Here is a 22,942-nt window from a genome sequence, read left to right on the forward strand (position 1 = left end):
CATTTTGATGCAATTATGGGAAAAGAGATCACCACTATCAGTGGCTAAATACTGCATAGGTTCCTTGAACCTGCATTCTTTCTAATAGCCAGCAGGGGGTGACTCCATTGGTTTCTAAAAAAAAGTGTATCTGTATTAGCTATAACGGAAAAATGAGCCTGCTTCTCAGTTGATTTATGACTCCAGTAAACAGTTTCCTCATGACTCTATGGTCTCAGTCTAGTTTCAAGTCTTTTTCCACACAGCATGATGTTTATTTAGCAAATGCTGGTCCCATTTAGAGTACAATAGATGACTGATTGTGATTGACAAGTCATTCTCAGTGAGGCCATCAAGCTCAACATACCATGTTCAAGAACCTCAGATCAAAATAGACTGTAGAGTTAACACTCTCGTCCAGATATGGTCACTTCTGGCTCCAATAAATCCAAGATAATGACATTATGTCAAACAAGTTTTATGTTTGAACAGGGAGGAGAAATAAACAGCAGTGGAGCAGCAGTGGAGAACAGGCTTGAGGTCTTCAAAGGAGTAGCGGTGTTAATTGTTGGCATGTTTGCTAGAGCCAGAGTTTGGTGATCCACTCTGCTAACGTTAGTCTGCGGGTGATTACATAATATATGTAGCATTAACTTAAAAATGATTCTTGGAATCTGTCAATCCATTGAGAGCTGTAGAAGAATCACAATTCTTCTGTCAATCTATGTGTGTCTAAACACCCATTGGCATCTTTGCACATTCACACGCATCTTGATTCAACTTAATTACTTTGGTGAGTTCAATCTTATTATTACTGATAGATATGATGCCCAAAACTCCTCATCCTTTAAGAACACAAGCTTTGAGTCAAGTTCTGTGTCAATGAAACCACACGGTAAAAATAACAACCCATCAGGAAGAATTGACTGATATTTTTGGCCCGACGACACTCAGAAATGTCTTTTGTTCTCTCACTATGATGTTTCTTTGCAGCTTCACTTCAACTTTTTTTGTATTACTTGAAAAGCACTTCATAAACTTTAGATAACCACTGTATAAATAAACCTGATTATAATTGCCATTCAAATGCACGTCTGCACGTATGTGTATTGTTCTTTTTCCTGCACATGTCCGCCTTGAGCTATGCATGTACGTCTCTGTGTGTTTCTTTAATTGTATAGTGTATTGAGAAAGCACTACAGTTTATGCACTGATCAATCACGCTGTGACCCGACCCACAGTTGAAAACCAGGTTGAAGAGGAGGTGAAGGTCCAGCTGTGGTACGTCAACTCCAACTGGATCTGACACGTGGGCCTCCACGTCCCCTCCCCCGGGCAGAGACACTGAGGTGAGGGGGAGGGAGGACGGGCTTTATTCTTATTTAGCCCTTCCTCTGCTGAGCTGGCAGCTCCAGTGATGCTGTGAGGATAGATGCCGAGAGAGACAGTTTGAAACAGTTAAACAAATGAGGTACATGTTAATTCGTGAGCTTTAGATGTGTTAGCACATTCATATTCAATATATTCATTGGAACCCATTCCCCCTACCTCTACTTTTGTGAGAATGATGTTATCATAATTGATAGAAACAATGTTTAATGAGCCAATATCATCCTTTAAATTCTTGCATGCTGAACACACAAAGATAAAAGAGAGGTTAAAAAATACAAACAAGTAACAAACATGAGAAGAGAATCATTCAAAGCAACATTACATAGAAATTGGCATATTTGCAATTAAGCTTTAGCTAACAAACTGAGCTAACATTAGCTAACAGCAGCTACAGCTGGCAGCAGTTTACTTCACTGTCCATCAGGAAACTCTGTAAATTAAACACAGAGAGTTGAGGCGGAGCAGCCGGAGGACATCAGAGGGAAACCCAGAAAACATTTCCTCCATAAAATATGATCCAGTTTCACCAACAACAACAAAAAAAAGCTGAAATAAACTTTGTGTACTTCTTGCAGGTGATCAAACGCAAAGTTACAAAGTGTGAGAACAGACGTACATTGTGTGCAATGATAGTATAAAGAATGAATAAAAGATTAAAGAATGAGTATGAGTGACATCATCCATAACTTTCTGAAGTGGCATTTTGAGGAGGGGTCATCAGTGGACCTGAGGCGGGCCAAATGAAGCCTGGGTGCTCAAACAAGCCATCTGTAACAGCACCCACCTGTCAATCAAAACGTCCACACTGTTAATTCTGCATAACTTTAAGCCTTAATATAATGTGAACAGGTGAGTTGTATATAAATTCACCCTCAGTACAGTTGTCATGAACGGGGAAATTAGCTACAGAGACCAAAACAGTTTTTTGTACCAGGCTGTAAACATGTTTATTTCTGCTGTGAAGTTGGACATTTGAACATGGGGACTTATGGAGACTGACTCACTTCTGGAGCCAGCCTCAAGTGGACATTTGAGGAACTGCAGCGTTTGCCACTTCTGGATTGGCTTCATTTCACAGCCACAGAGGTTGTCACTTTGTTGTGTGTAGTTAGAAAGTTAGAGACACAAAAACTGACCGTAAGAAAGCAGAATTGCTTTTATGATAAAGACAACATAGTGATGTTGTGATGAACCAATAATCACCTTATTATTAATGTCATAGTCCCGAACACGTCATTCAGAGCACATCATTAATTCAATCAAAGTAACAGAGTGAAACAGGAAATTTGGACATTCAATACACTCACTCAGTGGGCGGAGCATGACCTCATGTTTCTGCCCTCATGCTCATCGTATAAACAAGAACCGAACAAGGATGTGATTGTGTGTATTTGAATAATGAGGAAGAGATGAGCTGAACATTACATCAGCGGCCAATTACTAAAGGAAACAATGTTCTGTCTTCACTTACTGTAGGAAACTCTGTTGTTTCTGCTCTGTCTGGTCTTTATCCTAGATGTGGCCATAGTCCTGAGTCAGATCACCATACTCATTGTTGCTGGTTTAAGGTCTAAAAGGGAGAAAAAAATTTCATTTCCCTATGGTCACAAGAAAGTCAAAGGTCCCATAATTTCCCAAACCACAAAACCAACTCCTTTTGATAAATCTCCAAAACAGTCACTGTTGAAAAACCTTTTATTTAAAGCTGCACCATTCCCTCAGATTGACCCTTTAGCATTATTGTTTTGATTATCTGATGTGCAAATTTACTGTTAAGTTCCACTGTTTTCGGAAAAATGCTTTAATAATCCATTTGTAGACAGACAAAATTTAGGTTAGCATCATGTTAAGTATGCAACATGGACAAAAATTAAACTCCTGTTCCGAACACGTTGGATTTGGAGGTGTCAATGTGTGATGTCGTGGTGCCAAGTTTTGGCCGGAGTACAGCTCAGATTATCCTCTGCGGCTGATTGTTTCTGAGCGTGAGTGGAGGGGAAAATTGGCTTGTCGTGCTTTGGAGGAGAAATCAGGAGGAAAAGTTTTCAGAAGTGGAGGTGGTGGCAAGTGGACAACAAGCCTGGGGGATAACTACTGCTGAGAGCCATACTCCATTGTGTTTGTGTGGAAGATCAAGGCCGTTCTTGTAACACAGCTGGTGCACCAAAAGAAGAAGAAGAAAAAAATACCCCACAGGTCTGAACTTGAGCAAAACATACGGAGGACCTCCGCTGAGCTGAGAAAAGAGAAACAGAGGATGAAGAGAGCATTAAAGAAAGCATTACAAGAATAATGACGAGAGAAGAGAAGATGAACAGGAAAGTACTCAGGAAGAAGAATAAAAGGAAATGAAAGGAATATTAGGATATTAAGGGAGTGGTCCTGAGGAAGTGCAAAATAGGGCCATATGTCATAAACTAGATGAAGTGGGAGTGCTAGACCTCTGTTGAAAGGCAAGAGAAGTTCCAGTTCCAGTGCATGGGTGAAATTGCTCATTACAGGAAATCCCCATGTCTGGAGAGAGACTACAAGCCAAGGGAGACAGTCCATCAAGCTAATTCACTGCTCTGTCTTCCCTCAAACACCTAAAAGCTTCTCATAAGCTTCAATAAAATGTCAAAGCCACTCTAATTCATGTATGTAGATCTGTAATTACAATAGTACAGAATGCATTTTCCAGCAGGGTCAACCTCCATGAGGAAAAAGGATGTGTCATCTTTATCGTTTTGGTACATTGTGTGCAGTTTGCAGGCCACTTCCTACCCAGGACTTCCTATGACGTCACCGTCAAACATGACAGCAGCCGTTTCTTAAGCTCGTACAACCATTTGAAAAAAAAAAAAAGAAAAAAGAAAATCCCAACTACCTCCTAGGATTGGAATGTTACACTGTAGCCAAGTAGCTGGAAAGCACAGCCCTGCAGTGTTGTAATGCTCCGAGTGCGTGCACCACAAGCGTTAAATGTGTTTTGGCATTTTGGGTGTGCGTTCATGAGATATTTCATGGATTCTGTATTAATTCTGCCGCTCTTGGACAACAGCTGCTTGATGTTTGGCTCGTTTTTCATCACTCTCGAATTCTGGGGGAAAGATTCTTCAGAGCCCAAGCCCTAGCTGAGTCATGGTGTTTCGCATGTAGTTCTTGGCAAGCGCGGTGGTCGGCCCTTTCCAGTTGGCTACACATAATTCGGCTAATTTGCACCTTGATCATGCGAGAGCCTAAAACTATACGTTTCACACGGTGCCACAGCTGAAAGAAAACCCAACGCAATCCGGCCTAATCGCACCACTGCACTTCACTTTGATCAAAGCTCTGCCATCCATCAGGTTTATTTTCTCATATCAATCCCAATGAGCACTAATAGGCATTTTTAATGTGAGGCGGCAGTATGAGGGAGCTTGATGTATTGCCTTACAGCTCAGTTACAGGGAAAAAATACCCTAGCTTTTTCCCATATGAGAGATGCTAATGCCCATAACTGAAAGCAAATGTGAATTCCCAGAGAATCCAGGGTTTAACTGTTCCTATGGCCCATGGGAGAGGAAATTCAGCATGACGCAACAAAATAAGAATCTGATCTTCTATAATTCTCAGCTGGAGCTCATAATATATGGAGGGCATCCCCTCTGTTTTATGGTCAAGAGTGAAGTCAGGTAAATTCCAGTTCCCATGGGTACAATCTGCCTGTAGACACAAATCAGTGTGAAGGAGCTGAGGAAAACCAGCACAATTAACCCAAATAGACCTCACCTGCTACGGATTTACAGGGGTTAAGGATCGAAAACGGCATCTTCATATCAGCATAAGCTGTTAACACAAATGTCGTTGTGAAAGTTGAGTCAGTGCCTGAACGGTCTGAGGTCATAGCTTGGCTGAGCGCAGAGGCAGAGAGTGGGGGGGGGGGATCCAAGTCAGCGTGGATGGGAGGGATGTGCAGCACAGCCTGGCACTCTTTCCATAGGAAAGCCCCTCTTCTCTGGAGCTCCTGTTTCATATGTTCAGAACAATTCCAAGCTCTCTCATTCTCAGATTGTACCAAAGCCACAGCCATGCATTGTTCACAAAGAGCGGCTTGGTTAAGCAATTAAAAAAGACAAATAGACGAGCAAGGGAAGCAAATAAGAACAAAGCAGAACATGTTCCATTTTTATGCCACTGTAAATCTTTTAGTGTACAGTACATTTAGAAGTCATTTAGTGTCATTAAAGCAGCTAATTTGCTTGTAAAGTACACCAAAACCATTTACAAGAGAAACTCAAGTCAGTCATCAACATGAGAGATTGGGAGTTTAGGGACTGTTTACATGGGTGCCAAGCAACAGATGCATATAAAAATATATAGTTTTACAGATTGTGTTATGTTCACTCAATGTGATTTAGTTTCTTAATCACAACTTCTTGTACTGTACACCATGACTGATGAGGCAGGCATTTTTAAGGACTGAAAAGGAAACAAATTAGGTCTTTATCACTGGTCATATTCCACTTTACTGTATTTTCCATGAATAATGTATGTAGTGGCGGCGTGTCAGCTTCAGACTATCAAAGAGATGTTAAAACTTTCCAGTTACAAGAGTACTTACTGTCACCAGAATAAAAGAAATCTGGCCGGAATAAAATTCAAAGCAGACTTGAGCTTGAAAAATGGTAGCAGACCAAGAGCTTTGTGTCTGGGGCTTTTATTTTGTTACTTTGTTTTACATTCAGGTTGGCCTGGTGCCAGACCAGACATCATCTAAAAAGAGGGAACAAAATCTATTATTCTTAAGTTCAGACAGACGGCTTATGAAACTAACGTACATCAACTCACACATCACATAAATCCTACATCTCTTTCCACGATATGGTATCGCTGCAATCAACAACATAATAGAACTATGTCTTACTTTATTTCTCTGTCACCAAAAGTTATGGCAACTGTCTAGGAAGATTTATTTTCTACTCTAAGTGAAACATGAATCTATGGAACAATCCAAAGGTGACAACAGTTCAAGCATGCAACGCAATCTAGAAAAATAAACATTCTTTAAATGCCCCTAACATTAACATGAGGTCTCAGCTGTGTCTGGGCATGACAGTAGTGTTTGAACGAGTGGATCTTTTTCTTAATCTCTTGAGGCATTTTAAAGGTCCATCCACATTGATTTTTATACAGTATATACTGGAGTCAAGTTAAAGCTAACTGGAGTTAGAATGTCTGAAGAGGACAATCCTGAAACAGGAAGTGTCAATCCCTGAGAAAATGCAACAAAAGTCTTTCACAAATGGTGTAGGCTACTCTTCTACCTTTCTTTTCAACTTCCTGTTCTTCGATTTCTTTTTCCACCTTCTTTTTCCAAGATGGTTGGTGAACAAGTTATCGTATCTTTCATCCACCTGTTGCTCCTCCTTCTCGTCCTTGTACCAGGGTCCCCATACGCCCCCATTGTACTGAGGGTTAGAGCGCAGGTCTTTAGCTGGGTAGCGTACCGGCACTGCAGTCTTGTTGTACTGCGCTAGCCGCATTAGCATCTTCTTCACTATGTGAGGGTAGCGCTGGGACAAGTCCACTCTCTCATAAGGGTCAGCTGTGATGTTGAACAGCCAGATGGATTTACCCCGGTCCCAACGGACACGCTCATTATGCCAGCGATTGACTATCTGCTGGTTGGAGAATGTCTGTGGAGGTACCCAGTCACTGTAGCCAGGGACACCTGTCAGGAGCTTCCAGTGGCCCACCCGGAGTGCGGCCTGGATGGCTGTGTTCCATAAACCATAGCCTGCCTTCCATGAACCATTCTTGGCTTTGATGTAGATTGGGTCAATGTTATGAAGAATGTCCTGACGAGGAGATGGGCGGCCTTCACTGATAGCCTCCCAGACATCGTACCCATCCAGATTTAGATCTTCATCTAAAGTACCTTCACCCAGGGTCACCAGTGTGGGGAACCAGTCAGTGATGTGGACTAAAGACCGACATTTTGTCCCTTTGTTTACCAACAGGGGACTGTGAACAAAGCCCACTGCTCTAATCCCACCTTCCCAGTAGGTAGCTTTACTCCCCCTCAAGGGCCAGTTGCTACCACCTGCTAATGGCTGGCCACCATTATCTGAGGAGTACACTATAACTGTGTTGTCATAATAACCGTAGCGTTTTAGCGCTATTGTGAGGTTGTGGATTGCTTCATCCAGGCAGGACACCATGGCGGCGTATTTTCGACGATGCACATTTGGAATGCCCTTGTAGCGCTCGAGGTAGCGGGCTGGAACCTGCAGTGGGGAATGAACTGCCTGATAGGCTAAGTAGAGAAACAAAGGTTGTGCACGAGGGTTGTGATTGGCTAAGATGTTGATAGCCTTTCGAGTAAACATCATGGTTGAGTACATGCCGCGGTCCTGTTCCCATGCTGCCTCTTCCCCTTCATACAAATCATAGCCACACATGCCAGGCCCTTCACATTTATAGTGACTGTAGTAGTCCCCGCTTCCAAGAAGGGAGCCAAAGAAAGTGTCAAAGCCACGCTGGGTGGGCAGGCAGCCACGCTTGTAGAAGCCAAGATGCCACTTGCCCACCATGTGGGTGGAGTAGCCCGCTTGCCTGAGCTTCAGGGGCAGGGTGACATTTTCCAGGGGCAGACAGTTGGGTTGGGTAGCTCGGATGATGGAGTGCTGAAGGCCTGTGTGGATCTGATACCTATGAATTAAAAACAGATCTGCATTAGAGACAAAAACAGAAATATGCTGGAAACTGTAATGATCGTAAGAAAATTCTTTGAAACATTTATGAGAAAGGACTGTGTCCACTCGATATTGCTTCATAAATAATTTTCTAAGTACCAAGCCATGATGATATAGTTTGCCATTACATTACAGTTGATGCTATTATACCTTTCTTCCACTAAATGATATTTATGTTTCCAAAAACACTGAAAATCCGCCCTCTATATTCCGTCCTAAAGAGTTGTACAATTACCCTACAAATTGGTCCAGTAAAGGATAATAAGCCCTATAGGATGAGTTTATTTATAGACTGTTCACATGCTACTGTATGACATTTCCATAAAATAATCTAAACACTGTGAATGCTGCCAATATGAAAAACTGAAGACTAGATTTTCCCCTTCACAAAGGATTCCTCTTACAGACCATTTGAAGGCAATGGGTTGTCCAGTCACAGAAGAGAATCTTTGTATTGGAAATTACACAGGGATACATTATTCAATACAATCTTAATCACAATGGACCCAGTCCAAGGAAAACACATTTGAGCTGACAGAAGAGTGCTTATAGGTTGGCAAGCCAAGTGCAGGGTAATGTTCAACTGACATCTAACATCGCAGTGAAAGGAGGTCGATGGGTAATGGTAGTTGGAGGGGGGGCAGAGCAAAAACAGAAGACCTGTCACTCAAGACCAGACAGGAAACTGAGTCACAGAGCTGTGACCTGGAGCTTATAATGCTGTGGCAGCCATATTGGGAGCAAGCTAACACGGCACTATTGATGAGTGAAGTACAGACAGTATGTATTGAGTAATTTTGATTAACTCAATGGAAACTCTCAAGTGCATTTGGCAGCGCAGGAAGAATTAAGTCAGGCTTAAATGTGGAGTCATCATCAAATTCTATTTAGCACTTAGCTCAGAGTGGCATTATTACAATATATAAACAGGCTGAATTCCAGCTCAGAACACTCTCCACCCGTTAAGAGCTTTATGACTTGACCATTCCCACATCATCATTTACTCAAGGGCTGCAAATGTCACCAATGATGAATGTTTCAGAAGATGTTTCCAAAGTGACGTAAAAGCTTCCAGATAAGCCTAACAAAGGGAAATAAAAAAACAACTCTGTTTTTTTATGTTATATTTTATAATCTGTTACCTATGAACATGTTTGTTATACTTCAAAGGGCTTTTATCTTTGTCCCAGATTACTGAAGGTCTTTCTACCATAACCTATTGCTTACTGGGCACTGAGTAGAACTCAACATTAATACTAAAATGTGTCTGATATTATACATCTAAATCTGAAAAAATGTTTTATTTAATGCTGATGGATTGAGCAGTTTAGGCAAATTTTGTTAAACACAAAGAGTTAAACACATTTTCAATTGATTAACTGACCTAGACAATAGATCCACCAATGGTATTGCAGATATTGGCAGTCAATAGCAAACGGAAGTACAGAAATGCCAAATATTTGTTTATAATACCTTAGAAAGTGCTTACATAGTTTGTTCTTTATAAAGACGCAAAAAATAATCCATTCAGCATTTTGGAAAATATGCATATTCAGTTTCTTATCAATAGTTACATGAGAAGATCCATACTACCATGTCAATATGTGTGAAAGTGGATCAAAGAGTCACTATCTACTATGTACTGTAAAATGCAGTCACAATAAGATTCACCACTCTGTTCTAATGAGGACATTTGGTAATTGTTGGCTCATCATAATGTTGGTGTTCTTTGTCTATTTGGGTCAACTGCGTCTTGGCTCAGGTCTAATTATGCTTATTCGGACAAGCACTGGCTTTTCTCAGATCACTTTTGGATTGGGTCTCTTTTCTTGGAAATTTGTTTATGCCTGTTGGGTTTAGGTAGATGTTTAACAGGTTTTAGATTTGGGCATTTGGACCTTTGGAAACATTTTTCAAAGGATATCCAGCCCTAATACTGAGTAGACTAGCTGCAACTTTGAATGAAAGCAATTAAACAACTATGAGCTGTGGGATTAGCGGTCTGACTTCAAAGAAGCTGAGCCAACTTTATCATTAGTGAGATTGTGACTGACTGTGTTTTTGGCCCACAGCGAGGTGAACCCAGCTGGAACTCTGGAAGCAGCTCCCGGATGACGACGACAATGAGCTCTGATTCATTTCTGTCCAACTCCCCACGTCTGCTTTAATTGAAAGCAAGACACCCAGGAGAAACCGATGCAGACAGATGCCTCTTCCCCTTCTCCCCTCTTTTGACCCTCCCTCGCTCTCTCTTGAGGTGCAGTCAAGCTGTCACCAGGGAAAGGGGTGAAAATAAGTGTCTGGTTTAGGTTTCCAGGGGAAGGAGGATTCAGCTGGAGCAGGATTGAGTTGGAAGTGAACCAGAAGGTGGTCAGGCCTAGCAAACCTCCATTGCCCCTTGAGAATGCAGAAGTTCTTCACCACCGTGTGTTGTGTGCGACGTTCCAAACATAGCAATAAACCCAAAGATTTACAACTCAAAGCCTACTCAACAAAAACAATACAATGAACACTACACATATCCCCATAAAATAAAAGACTGTAACGGCAAACACATGCTAACTGCCCTGCATGTCATATGGTTTTATTTCAGATTCAAGTTTATGGATGCTTCTATTTCAGTTCTGCTTGATGTACGGAAATCTGTGATGAAATAATGACTACTCAACGTCAAATTGAATCATCAGCAACAAAAATTCACACATACACTTTTTTACTGCAGAGTTAGGTCATGAGAAAACCCTGCATCACCCCTGGCTTTGGTGATACCATCTAAAAACTGAAATTTAATGTATTTATATTGAGATTTTCCACCATTAAAATGGGCTTTATCTAAGGTACGACGACGGTTTCTTTCTTGTTTATATATTCAAAAAAGGAACTAAACATGACGAGGTAACAGTTCAACATCTCTGCAAGTAAAGTAGCATGTTAAACCAGCTAGCTTCATCCTGTACATTCTTGTAATAGCACTTGTGCATCGAGGAGTGACAGTGAGTCACTCTCTAGTTCTCAGTCCAACATGAAGGAAGGAGGGACCGAGCTGCTGCTGGCTGACCCCGGCTTCTGCAGAGACCTGGAGGCAGAGCTGGAGCTTCTTGAGGAATAAACATCAGGATTCTGCCCGGATCCTCCAAGTGGAAGGAGTGCTCTGATTTTATTTTGACTGCTCTGATTTTATTTTGCTGCCCCCTATTAGATTGTACCATGGGGCAAGGAATTACACATTGCTCCTTTAATTGGTCTCTCTCTAGAGTTATTCACCTGAAGAGGTTAGCAGCATCATCCTTTCTGGATGGTAAGGAATTCTGTTGAACTGCATTAGGATAATTGACTTGAGCAGCGTCACTCTGTGGATGGGAATGTCAGCCCTATTGGATGGATTGTGTGACTCCTGCTGACTTCCTGCTGACTGGTGATTCATTGACTTTTCCTCTCGTGCCACAACATTAGTTTTCAGTGAAATATCTCAACTATTAAATTGATTTCCATGAAATTTTGAAACACATTTATGATCCCCACAAGAGAAACTGTAAGAACTTTGATGATTCCCAGACTTGGGAATGTAGCACAATCGCCATCAGGTCAATGTTTGTCATACTCTATGATAATACCTCCAAAGTAAGAATTATTTTCAGCCTCAGCTCTACTTCTTGTTTTTAGTGCTAACAGCACATTGTGCTGAGAGTATTTTAGCATGCTGATGTTAGCATTTAGCCAGTTTTGACTGTAGACTCTTAAGATGCTTTCAGATAGCCACCCTCTAGTGGCAACGTCTGTATTTTGAATTGCCAGCAGCATGGCGCAATGCCACCGCCACAGCCCTTGGGCAATCTCCGATCTTACCAGCAGCTGCTATCTACCTACTGAAATCTCTAGTCGCAGCAGATGGCCACCCACCCATGAGCTGGGTTCTGTTCAAAAGGAGGTTTTTCCTTGCTACCATTGCCAAGTGAACATGGTGGGAATTGCTGAGTCTCTAAATAATATTATAAACAGTATAGTTTAACATGCAGTTTAGAGTTGCAGACCACACAAGACTTTGAAGCTGATGTTGCCTCAGCACCGTTTCTCTTGTCTGTCACCTTTACACTTTCTTTCCTGTTATTTTTATCTTTTCTTTCAGACATTTGATGAGGTTGGTGGTGATTAAGCCATCACTACCTATGGTTGTACAAATGTGGGATGAATTAATGAGGCTATACAAATAGACACTACCATACTTAATGGTCACAGATACCCATGGCAGGCCATCTCTGCATCTGGCATAACAAACAGCCAATGTACTAACTGTACAAAGTTAGCTGTAGATGGGTCGCTATGAACTCAATGACTGTGTGTATATGGAGTGTGTCTGTGTATGCAACTCTGTCACAGTTTAGACCTTACCACCTCCACTAACCAATTTCCTGGGGGAAACCCTGACCACTGACCCCCCTTATCACCACTAAGTTTCAATTCCATCCGCATTTGGCATGGACCTTCTGGACCAACCTGGTGGCGGAGCTGTTTGTTCTCTGGGGGAATTACACTGTCTGGGCTGCACTGTGCTTTGCTAAAACAAAATGCCATCTGGGTTTGATGCCTCCAAAACCTTTGGAAATCAAGTTAGGAAATTGTAATGTTTATAAGTTGGCAACAATGATTCCCACGGATTTCAAAGCTGGTTCCCAGGACATATAAAATGTTAAACTTCTCAGGATAATAATACAGCACAATTCCGAATCTGATACCTCTATTCATTGCAAGTCTTTGAGGTCAGGTCAGTAAATTCAAAATGAGACCACACCGGCCCTGGTGGGAGCCAAGAGAGTGTCTTGGTTTCATAGGGTGATGAGAAGAATTTCTTGTCACTTGGTGGTCTAGGCAGGGGGAGCTCTGAAACCCAACTACAAGCATGTACATTGAGTGGATAGAGGAGGCATTGTTGGTCTGTCATTAGGCGACAAGATTTGAATTCCACAAACTAAGAAAGGGATGGGAATGAAGGGAAGAAGTAAAGGCAACATGTGTTTGTGGGTACGACAACAACATCAACAACAAGAAATCAACTAGGCTTGGCATGGGAATGTGTTTCTTCTCAAAAAAAAACAAAAAACATCATAATAAACTTGTTTACTCCAATACTTTGTTTAAAAAATAAATCCACAGAACATGTAATTAACTTGATGAAGAATGAGTACTTGTAAAACCTTGTTCTCCATAATCTCCATGCAGACTTTCCACAAGTGAAGTACATTTCGCCTTAGTTATTAGCCAATAAATGTCCATGAAATGACTTTTGGATGTAGAATGCTCCATTATCTTCCATCTCCATTTGTATTCCTTCAACTTATACAAGGATAATTTTTCCACTTCTGCCATTAACTTCATTTATTTTTATTTGTCAGGCACTTTGGCATCAATGCCAAGAGAGTAATGGAACTGAAAGAAAGGCCTTGTAGAATCTGAAGTGAAAAGAATGGATTATACAACCCTGAACGTGAAAAGAATGGAGATCACATGCATGTGCAAATTTATTAAGACATGTATGCATGTGTGTGTTTTAGAGTCGACCCCTAAAGAGCCCCAACCCCTGCTTTTGTAACTCCTGCAGGTTTGATGGTGTTCACATACCAAAAGGTTACAGCCGTGTAATGAGAATGTCATGCAAAGTGCAGCCTGTGATCCCTCCACAAATCAGTCAAACCAAGTCCTGACAGAGAACGGTCCAAGGTGGAGCGCATAGACTTTCAAAGTATTCCTGTGTTGTTTCTCTTTGACATACAAGGGGGGTTCACAAGGGAACGAGGTCTTGACTTTGCAGGTTTTGCAGCACCTGAAGGACAGTTCTAGGTCTTTAGTATTTATGAGGCCTTAAAATAATGACAGCAGTAACTACCAGCCTCTGGAGATCATGCCTCCTTCCCTGCAGTTCCTCCACATGTCCGATGTGACTGATTTATGGGTTCTTTTAAAACCAAGCAGGGCATGAATAGACAGCCACAGCACAGAGGGCAAAGCTCTGGGGTCAGACATCTTGCACCCTTGATCAAGCATGGATCCGAGCCAGCTACAGGCAGCGAAATTCGTTTGGCAGACAGGTTTAATTTCCTATCTTATCAAAGGGCGCTGCTGCATTCCTTGCATAAAAAGCAGAGTTATGGTCGAGCTGCGATAATCAAGCTATCTCACTCATTTATTTATACAACCGCTGAGCCACAAGGCCAACAAATCACACACGCCATTAAATTCAAATCACCAAATGCAGGCAATCGCTCAAGTCCCACAAGACAAGTGCACTGGCCACTACTCCAGCCACTGAGCTTGTGGAGGTTCCCAAACAGACCTGCTGCCCAGACTGGGGCCTTCTCTCATATTCCTGCTCCACGTCCTCCTCACATATGGTTCAAATAAGCAGCCTCGACTCTGCACTCTGCATTTAATCAAAGTCAGCCAGCATGCTCTTCATTTACTTTCTTGCTATCCATGAATATCTTCCCTCAGTTTTGCTCCCTCCTTGGCCTCAACTTGTCTATTTTAGACTATTACAGGTAACGAAGGTTCTTCCTCTTCAAGACTTCATCCAAACCCTTCTAGGACAGACCAATGTGGGTTGAGGAAGGGAAGTGAGAGAGTGACAGATGACTGAAACAACAAGGGAAGGGTGACTGAAAGGCTAAGACAAGTTTGAGATAAGTGTGGACAGATGGGAAGTGTGTGAATAAGCAGGAGATTGAGTTGTAGCACAGTGAAAAAGAGCTGCTTTGAGCAAATGAATGACCCCAGACTCCATGTGGTTTAGACTAGATTCAAATCCAATGGGCTGTAATATAAGAGTGCAGTGTTCAAGGATGACAGAGGAGCTTTTTGGAAGAAATCCACTATCCTTGCTCGAGGTCTGCTCTTCATTGACCCGGGACCCCTGAGCACATTCTTCATCTTTTGTTTGTTGATGGATGGTACCTCATTCAGCGATGGAAGAGACTGATAATAAAATCTAATTCAGGTTTTTCTCTGCTTTGACACGAGTGACTGCAGAAGACTGCAAAAGTGGCCAGGGTGACCATGAAGTCGAGACCATCTGTAAGGGTATACAGATACCCTTGTCTGAATTTGAAAATAAATTGTTGAACCCACTATAATTTGCTGGTATTTACTGCAATCTTACCTGCAGGTGTGCAGCTGACCAAGAAAAGAAGTCCACAGGGTAAGAGATTCAGCTGCTGATACAAGACATGAAATGTGTGTTTGTGATGTGGAAGTCCACGTGCTGGATTTGTCAGGACAGGTACATTGACATAGCTTCCAAGCTCATTCATCTTTGACACTCCAGAGGTGTGTTTACTTAATTGTAAAGAATCCAAAACGACTGGAAAGGTTTCAGAAATATTGGTTCAACGTGTCATGTACACATTCCTTCAACATTTTTTAATTTTGGGAGCCGCCCAGAGGAGCAACCTCTCCCCTCGCCTTTGGCAATCCACCCCTCTTGATTGGTGAAGATCAGCGGGAGCTCGGTGGGGTTGAAGAGCACAACTCTGAGCACTGAAGGAAAGGCTGTGACTTTGAGCCTCTAATCTCATCAGTGTAGCTTAAAGAGAACCAGACAGGTTGAAATTTTTCTGATGTTGTGAGTTTCCCAGGGGGCAGACAGCGTGGAACTCTTTCTAAAGCTCCTCTTACTGGAAGGTTAAAGTGCTTTGCTACGGTTCCAACAGCAGCTGCACACAACCGCTTCTATAAATATGCCAGATCTGTTTTATCTTCACTCTCTTAGTTTTAGTAACATTATTAATTCTTAAAAAAAAGTTGAGCTATTTTTTTTTAAGATGTACACTTTATCCACATATGGTTTGCTTCTGACCATTATCAAGTCAACTAGCAAAGAGACTGCTTGTAGGTGCAGCCTTATTTTTAGGTGTCACAAGGCACAAAGGTTTGGGAACTATTGCACTTGACATGTAAAGAGTTCCACACTTTAAAAAAGTGTAGCTTTTTCTAACCTTTTAACCTGCAAATTAGAGACTATTGATCCTGGTTCCACAACTCCAAAACCACATAATTAAGACAAACGAGCTAGTATAACTATCTCTCTGCAATAGACCGGTGACCTACCTCTCCACCAGTGCATCCTGGGATCAATTCCAGAGTGCACAGGTCCAACCCTATGACCCTGAATGGTAAAAAAACGGGTGTAAGAGATAAATGCATGGATTCTTTGAACATGGCAGGGCTGTCACAGCTCCTCACTGGGGGAAGAGACTGCTGAAATATGATTTTATATAAATAATGAAAAAGATCTAATGGTATTATCGGGAATTTCTTATATATTGAAAAGTATCATTTGTAGCAAACGGGACTGGCATGGTCTCTCTAAAGGTAACAATGAAACCCAACCGGGCACGTCTCCGTCACGTCGCAGCCACAACGCTGTTGACTTTGTTAACTTGCTCAGATTTGGAATCTGGCTTTAAGTTGTGACTATAGGTGTATTTTAAACACTATATAGCCACTATAGAATCCTGTGTTCATTCCGTCATACTGTTAAACATGTACGCCAGGCTGAATAACCCATGTCTGCCCATTCATACTAACAGTGAACACAGGTTTTCGCTCTACACTGCAGGTGAAGTCTAACAACTGAATTGGTTTGTGCATTTCAAGGAAGGAAGAAAAGAAAAAACTTGTTAAAATAATGACAGCATCCACAATCAGTCACCACAGTGATGGTTGTTGCATTTGGTCTCGGGATGTTTGTTTTGACCCTGCAGCCTCTTGAATATATTCAGTATTTTATGAGCCAGGGCAAGCTGTGGATGTGGATGACAGTTGAGAAAAACACAGAGTGAACGGTCACAGCAAAGACCTTCAGCATGCATACGAGAAAGAAGTCATAATAAAATCTGATTATATTTGGCGAGCACGCAGCTGGGTTCAGATACAGGCGGTTGCCGTGGTAACGTGTTTAAACAGCCTGTAAAAACTTAATCAGGCTCTTGTGAAGCGCTTATGTTTTGGATTTAATCCTTCACTCAGTCTGATACTCGCCTCGACAAGTCTATGCAAGCGTGCCAGAAAGACATTCAGCGACTTTGTTCTCTGAGCTTTAGCGAGTGTCCAGCTGACACAGAGAGCTGATGCTTTAATGTCAGCACATCAAGGGTTTGTGTTTTTCTTCACAACCACACACACACACACACACTCTTCTGCAACCATCCGTTCAGGAAACTTAATTGAATCTACACCTACGTTTCCACATGAATAATGGCTGAGTTTCTTCACTCCGTTCAAAGATCGGAGCAGCTTACAAGCACGCAGAGGAACGAGGAGGTGGTCGCACTTTTCTCATTATTTTCTCGGACGCCTGCCAACAAAGCAGCGGTGCCCGGCGAGCCTCCTCCTTTTTTTTAAGCTAAGGAGTGGAACAGATGGTGGAGGCAGTGGAGGAGAAGCCCTGCAGAGCTGCATGTACAGAAGAGGCAATCTGCTGATGTGAAACATACTGTGAGCCAACTACAAAGCCAGACCACAGTTCACCCCCCGTGATACAGTATATACCTTAACCCGCCTCGCCCTCTAATATCTCTTTACAGCTTCCTGGTGCCCACTAAAACACTAAGTGGTTGCTAAGGCAACGCTGCTGCACAATGATTTGCAGACACTTAAAAATTTGTTTGACAAAGAAAAAATTGTAACTCGAGGCACACTTAATAACTTTTTCTGGAGCCAGGGCTTTAAAGTCTGACCCTGTAGGCCCCCTCACACCAGATTCGAGACAAGTTTTGGAACTACAGATCCCATAACCCAGCTATGAACAGTAAGTTTTAGCCTATATGTATGTTTACATTTTGGCAAATTGGCACCATTAAAAGTATACTGAAGTAGCTATTAGCATGGATGTACAGACAGTTGTCAATGGATTACTGTGATGCTGAAGAAAACCTAAAAACGTGATGATCCACAGGTCCTCCATAACAATAGTCTATTTGAAGATTTTCAGTCAGGATTTAGAGTGCATCATAGCACAGAGACCGCATTAGTCAAAGTTACAAATGACCTCCTAATGGCATCAGACAAAGGACTCATCTCTGTACTTGTCCTGTTAGATCTTAGTGCTGCATTTGACACCATTGACCATCAAATTCTTTTACAGAGACTGGAACATCAAATTGGCATCAAAGGAACCGCCCTAAGTTGGTTTAAGTCGTATTTTTTAGATCGATCTCAGTTTGTTCACGTCAATGATGAATCCTCCATGCAGACCAAAGTTTGTCAAGGAGTCCCACAAGGTTCTGTACTAGGACCACTTCTATTCAGTTTATAAATGCCTCCTCTAGGGAACATTATTAGGAATTTTCATTGTTATGCTGATGACACCCAATTATATTTATCAATCAATCATGATATAACCAATCAGTTAACTAAACTCCAAACATGCCTTAAGGATATAAAACGTTGGATGACCCACAATTTTCTGATGTTAAATTCAGACAAAACTGAAGTTCCCGGAGGTTTCTTCCACATTTTTTCCCTGTTAAAGGTTTTTTGTGGGCAAGTTTTTCCTCACTCGAACCGAGGGTCTAAGGACAGAGGGTGTCACTCCCTGTACAGATTGTAAAGCCCTCCGAGGCAAATGTACTTTGTGACTTTGGGCTATACAAATAAAATCTGATTTGATTTGATCCAGGTAAGTTCTGGAGTTATACGGAGCATCCTTTTTCTGACTTCTAATTGAACTCAGCGTTGTTTACTTGTGATGGATTTGAAACTGGTTTTCGATCGAGATTATGATCTAAGGTGTCCATGATTTTCTTTTCAGGGGAATCATAAAAATATATGTATTTAATTTCCTCTTACTTCTTTTCCAAACGTCACATAATCTCACTGAAAATCAGATCCCAGCTCCATGAGCAAACCAATAGAGGGGTGTAACCAACTAGATGGCTTTGCTGATTGGATTAATTCCTTCATGTGGCTGTTCCTTGGGTGACGTATTGAGTTGTTAGCTTTCTGGTTTTCACTTTTAATCACTATTATGACACCTGTGTCATATCCTTAATGCAATATTCAAAGTCTAGTTCGACTATAGTCTACAGTGTAGTCTACAATTGCCATTTTTTTGAAGAGCACTTTTAGGTCCTCTCGCTCACGACAGCTCAAGAGGTTGAGGAAGATTCGATTCACTGATGAAGATCATGGAGAGCTCAGGTAGAGCTACTAAATGAACCTGTTGTCAAACAGTTTCCTTAACTGTCGTCTGTGATAGCGGTGATATAACGTAAAACACATGATCACTAAATACAGACACTCAGACGAAGCTGCTGTAACGTTTGTTACAACCTCAGTTTTATTCTCAGAAGTCTGTTATTCATTTCTATCAGTCACCAAAGGAAAACTGCTGTTAGATGATCAGACAGGTTGTAAACAGGCCAACAGTTTCTAGTACAAGAGGTCAGAGTTAAAACAGGAACTTGTGTTGTAAACTTTGATGAATTAAACAATTGACTGACTGCATTTGTTTCCTCTTCCCAGTAAGTTTGCTTATGTCTCACTTCTTTTCAGCAGCTTTGCCACATTCAGAGACCTCAGTAAAGACTTCTCCCTCACTCTTTAACAGAGCTGAAATTAAGAACGCCTACATTTTTTCAGGAAATATAATATTAGTCTTATTAAATTCACTGCTTTACCTTGACGTCAGTCAGCCCTTTCAGACAGGAAACTGAAACATTTATATTGATGTATGCTTCTTTAAGGCCACCAGACTACATTGGAAAAAACAGTAGTGTTACCTCACAGGTTCACCACTGCCTCGAGTGGTGAGTTTGTTTGTGTGACCTGTTTGGATCTGACCTGAGAGCTGTCCGATGGCCAGGTCCAGAAACTTTCTGGAAATTTTCATGGGAAGTTAAGCTGGGGATTTTTGGAAATATTCCAAATCGGAAACTCCATGGGAATTATGGGAATTTATGGGAATTAACTGTAAATTGGGGGTAATTTAAACAAATTGTATCATATCCAAACATAAATATGAATATGCTTTTTTGTCATAAGCAGACATGCAAAATAAAACAATTAAAAAAACATTTGATGGGGGTGTTGTTTAACTCAGTTGGTAGAGCAGCCGCCCCATGTACAAAGGCTCAGTCCTTGCTGCAGCGGCCCAGGGTTTGAATCAGACCTGTGGCTCTTTCCTGCATGTCATTCCCCATCTCTCTCTCTCCATATTTACTGTCACTCTTCAGTTGTCTCTATACAATAAAGCTTCAAAAGGCCAAAAAAATATTAAGGAATAGCAGACATTCATAGAAGTGTACTTGCATGAAATCTGGTTATTCTAGTCAAGATTACGCTAAAATATATCCTAACTATTATTTATGTTCCCTGTTAAGAGCCAGCCTTCAATTTGGTAAATTCACAGTTTATTTCTGTTATTTCCCATAAATCCCCATTATTTCCCATGGAAAGTTTTCAACGTTGAAATTTCATTGAATTTTGCAACGTATACTGCACAAATACTTAAACTGATATTGATATCTTTTTTGGGCGGCTGCCCCGTCAGCCCCCACAGCAGAGCACTGCTTATCTTGTGTGCTGGTGCTGTCTGGGGCCGCTTTAAATAACCCATCTATCCCTTAAAGCTTCGGTGAAAACATACAGTCATGCAAAGTAATGTAATGATTGCAGCTGGGATTGAGTATAGGCACAGTGCATGATGGTCACTCAGATGTGTTTGTGTGTCTCTTAGCATGTTTCTGAACCAATCAAAGTTTCGAGATGTGTAGTTGAGTTTTGGGAGGTGTGTGTATGAGCTCCCATCACACCCTGCTCTGCATAGAGTCGCTCTCTGGAGGAGCTTAACTCCAGCTTCAGACGTCATCTAGAAATTACAGTAAGAACACGACGAGTCAGGATCAGTGTTATTCAGCTGAGCGGGCGATACAGTGACTGATCACTGAGAGACTTTAATTAATGATCTCATCAATTAGCATATATCTGATTCTTCTGTTGATGACCTCATCCTGCTGACACTGACTGGATCTCTGTTCATAAAGTTAGTGAAGATAAATCTTAGAGAGGTTTGAAGGGTTTATGGTCATCCATGGTGATCCATGTGACATAATCCCTGATTTGGCAGCATCACTGACATCAAACCACGTATCAGCTGTCTGACAATGAATAATCATGCTGGCTCAGACTTAATAGAGCTGGCTCAGTCAGGTGGGTGATAACCTGTCCTACTCTGTCAGCTTCCAGGATTCTCTTTCCATTTCAATAGACCCCCTGACAGACGCGTGGCGGGCTGCCTGTGGAACACATTTTATCCACTCCACTCCTGCGCACCATACCTGCCGGTCATGAGCTGGCTCCTGGACGGGCTGCACAGCGGCTGCACGTAGTAGTTCTCCAGCTTGACTCCCTGCGCTGCCAGCCGGTCCAGAGTCGGGGTTTTGATCTCCGAGCCGTGGTAGCCAACATCCCGGAAACCCTGATCGTCCACCAGGATGAAGACGATGTGCGGCTGAGAGCTGCTCGGCTTCTCGAAGTCGTTCCCTCGGTTGCGCAGCTCGGCGTTCCAGTTTTCCCACGACAACTGAACGCTCCACGTCTGAGAGACGATGAAGCTGAGGAACAAACTCACCGGGACCCACAGGAGGAACATGTTTCAGCCGGACTCGGAGCTCCAGGCGCGGTTACTGTCGCTCTTCGGGGGCGGGATCGTGGTGCACATGTTCGGGGGGAACAGCAGCACTTGGGAATCGGGTTCGCATCGCGATCGTGTCCTCTTCTCCACGCGCACGGTCCACTGACAGCTTGTGACACACTAAAAAAAAAAAAAAAAAAAAAAAAGTCAGATGTGTCTGTGAGTCCACGTGGAGAGCACATCCACCTCCACCAGCTGCTGTTTGGACTCCTACAACCCACGGTGCATGTTCGAATCCTGCACAAGGACGCACCGTTTGTCAAAAGACGCGCACAGCGCCCAGACTCCTGACAGACAGTGAAGCAGCAGTCAGCTCACAGCAGATGTCCTCCATCCTGACAGACAGACAGACAGCCAGCAGCCCCTCCGAGCACAGAGCCCACTGAAGCACTGAAGGCTGACTGAGCCTGGATGTGTTTGTGAGGAGGAGGCTGGTCCATGTGTGCACAGCCCTGCACTGTGCTGTGTGACGAGGCGTTCAGGACCGCCTCGAAAAACATGCACCTCCAGGGTTTAGGTGGACACAGCACACAGCTGTCACGTGGTCATGTTTGGTTGTTGCTGATCAGCAACTTTAATAAACTCACATTTATTAATTAGAGTACAGCGCTCTAAATGTTCCTCCATGAGTCATCCATCCATTTTCCATAAGCACTTATCCTTATCATGGTCGCCTCTCGCCCAAGCGGGTACACCTTCACATTCACACCTATGGACAGTTTAGAACTAGGCAGACGTGCAAACTCCTCACGGGTCAGGAACCTTCTTCTTCTTGTGAGGCAAACCACTGCACCACCATGACACACCCCTCCATGATTCAGTCACATCTAATCATGTCAGACAGATTCAAGGTTCATTTTTGATTCATTTCAAAGAAACATATGGAACTGAATCAAAAGCTTGTGAAGAGCCGAGGTCATAAATGTGTACGTAAGTACGTAAAGAGGTTTACATCAAGTTTCCAAGTCAAAACACTGTCAATGTCAGAATGAATGTCGACATTGTACTTAGAAGTAAATTCAACATTGCTTGAAAAGTTGTGACAGAACAGTAGCCAGGATTTTTTGAAATGCTGAGGTAAAGGTCATGAAGCCAATGCAGAAGTGTCATAAACTGCAGTTCCTCAAACGTCCACCTGAGGCTGGTTCCAGAAGTGAGTCAGTCTCCATAA

The 22,942-nt window shown here is 42.3% G+C and overlaps 1 protein-coding gene across 1 annotated transcript; it reads right to left on the reverse strand.

The window, feature by feature from the left end:
* Nucleotides 1-6,035: 6,035 nt before the first annotated feature.
* Nucleotides 6,036-22,631, reverse strand: arsj (arylsulfatase family, member J). The gene is made up of 3 exons (XM_019261062.2): nt 22,025-22,631; nt 21,416-21,891; nt 6,036-8,043 (listed from the first exon to the last, which is right to left on the reverse strand). The coding sequence occupies exons 2-3, from the start codon at nt 21,727-21,729 to the stop codon at nt 6,645-6,647; spliced, it is 1,713 nt and encodes a 570-aa protein (XP_019116607.1). The 5' UTR covers nt 21,730-21,891; nt 22,025-22,631; the 3' UTR covers nt 6,036-6,644.
* Nucleotides 22,632-22,942: the final 311 nt, after the last annotated feature.

This window comes from Larimichthys crocea, chromosome XIV, assembly GCF_000972845.2.
Source record: "Larimichthys crocea isolate SSNF chromosome XIV, L_crocea_2.0, whole genome shotgun sequence".
Classification (NCBI taxonomy): Eukaryota; Metazoa; Chordata; class Actinopteri; family Sciaenidae; genus Larimichthys; species Larimichthys crocea.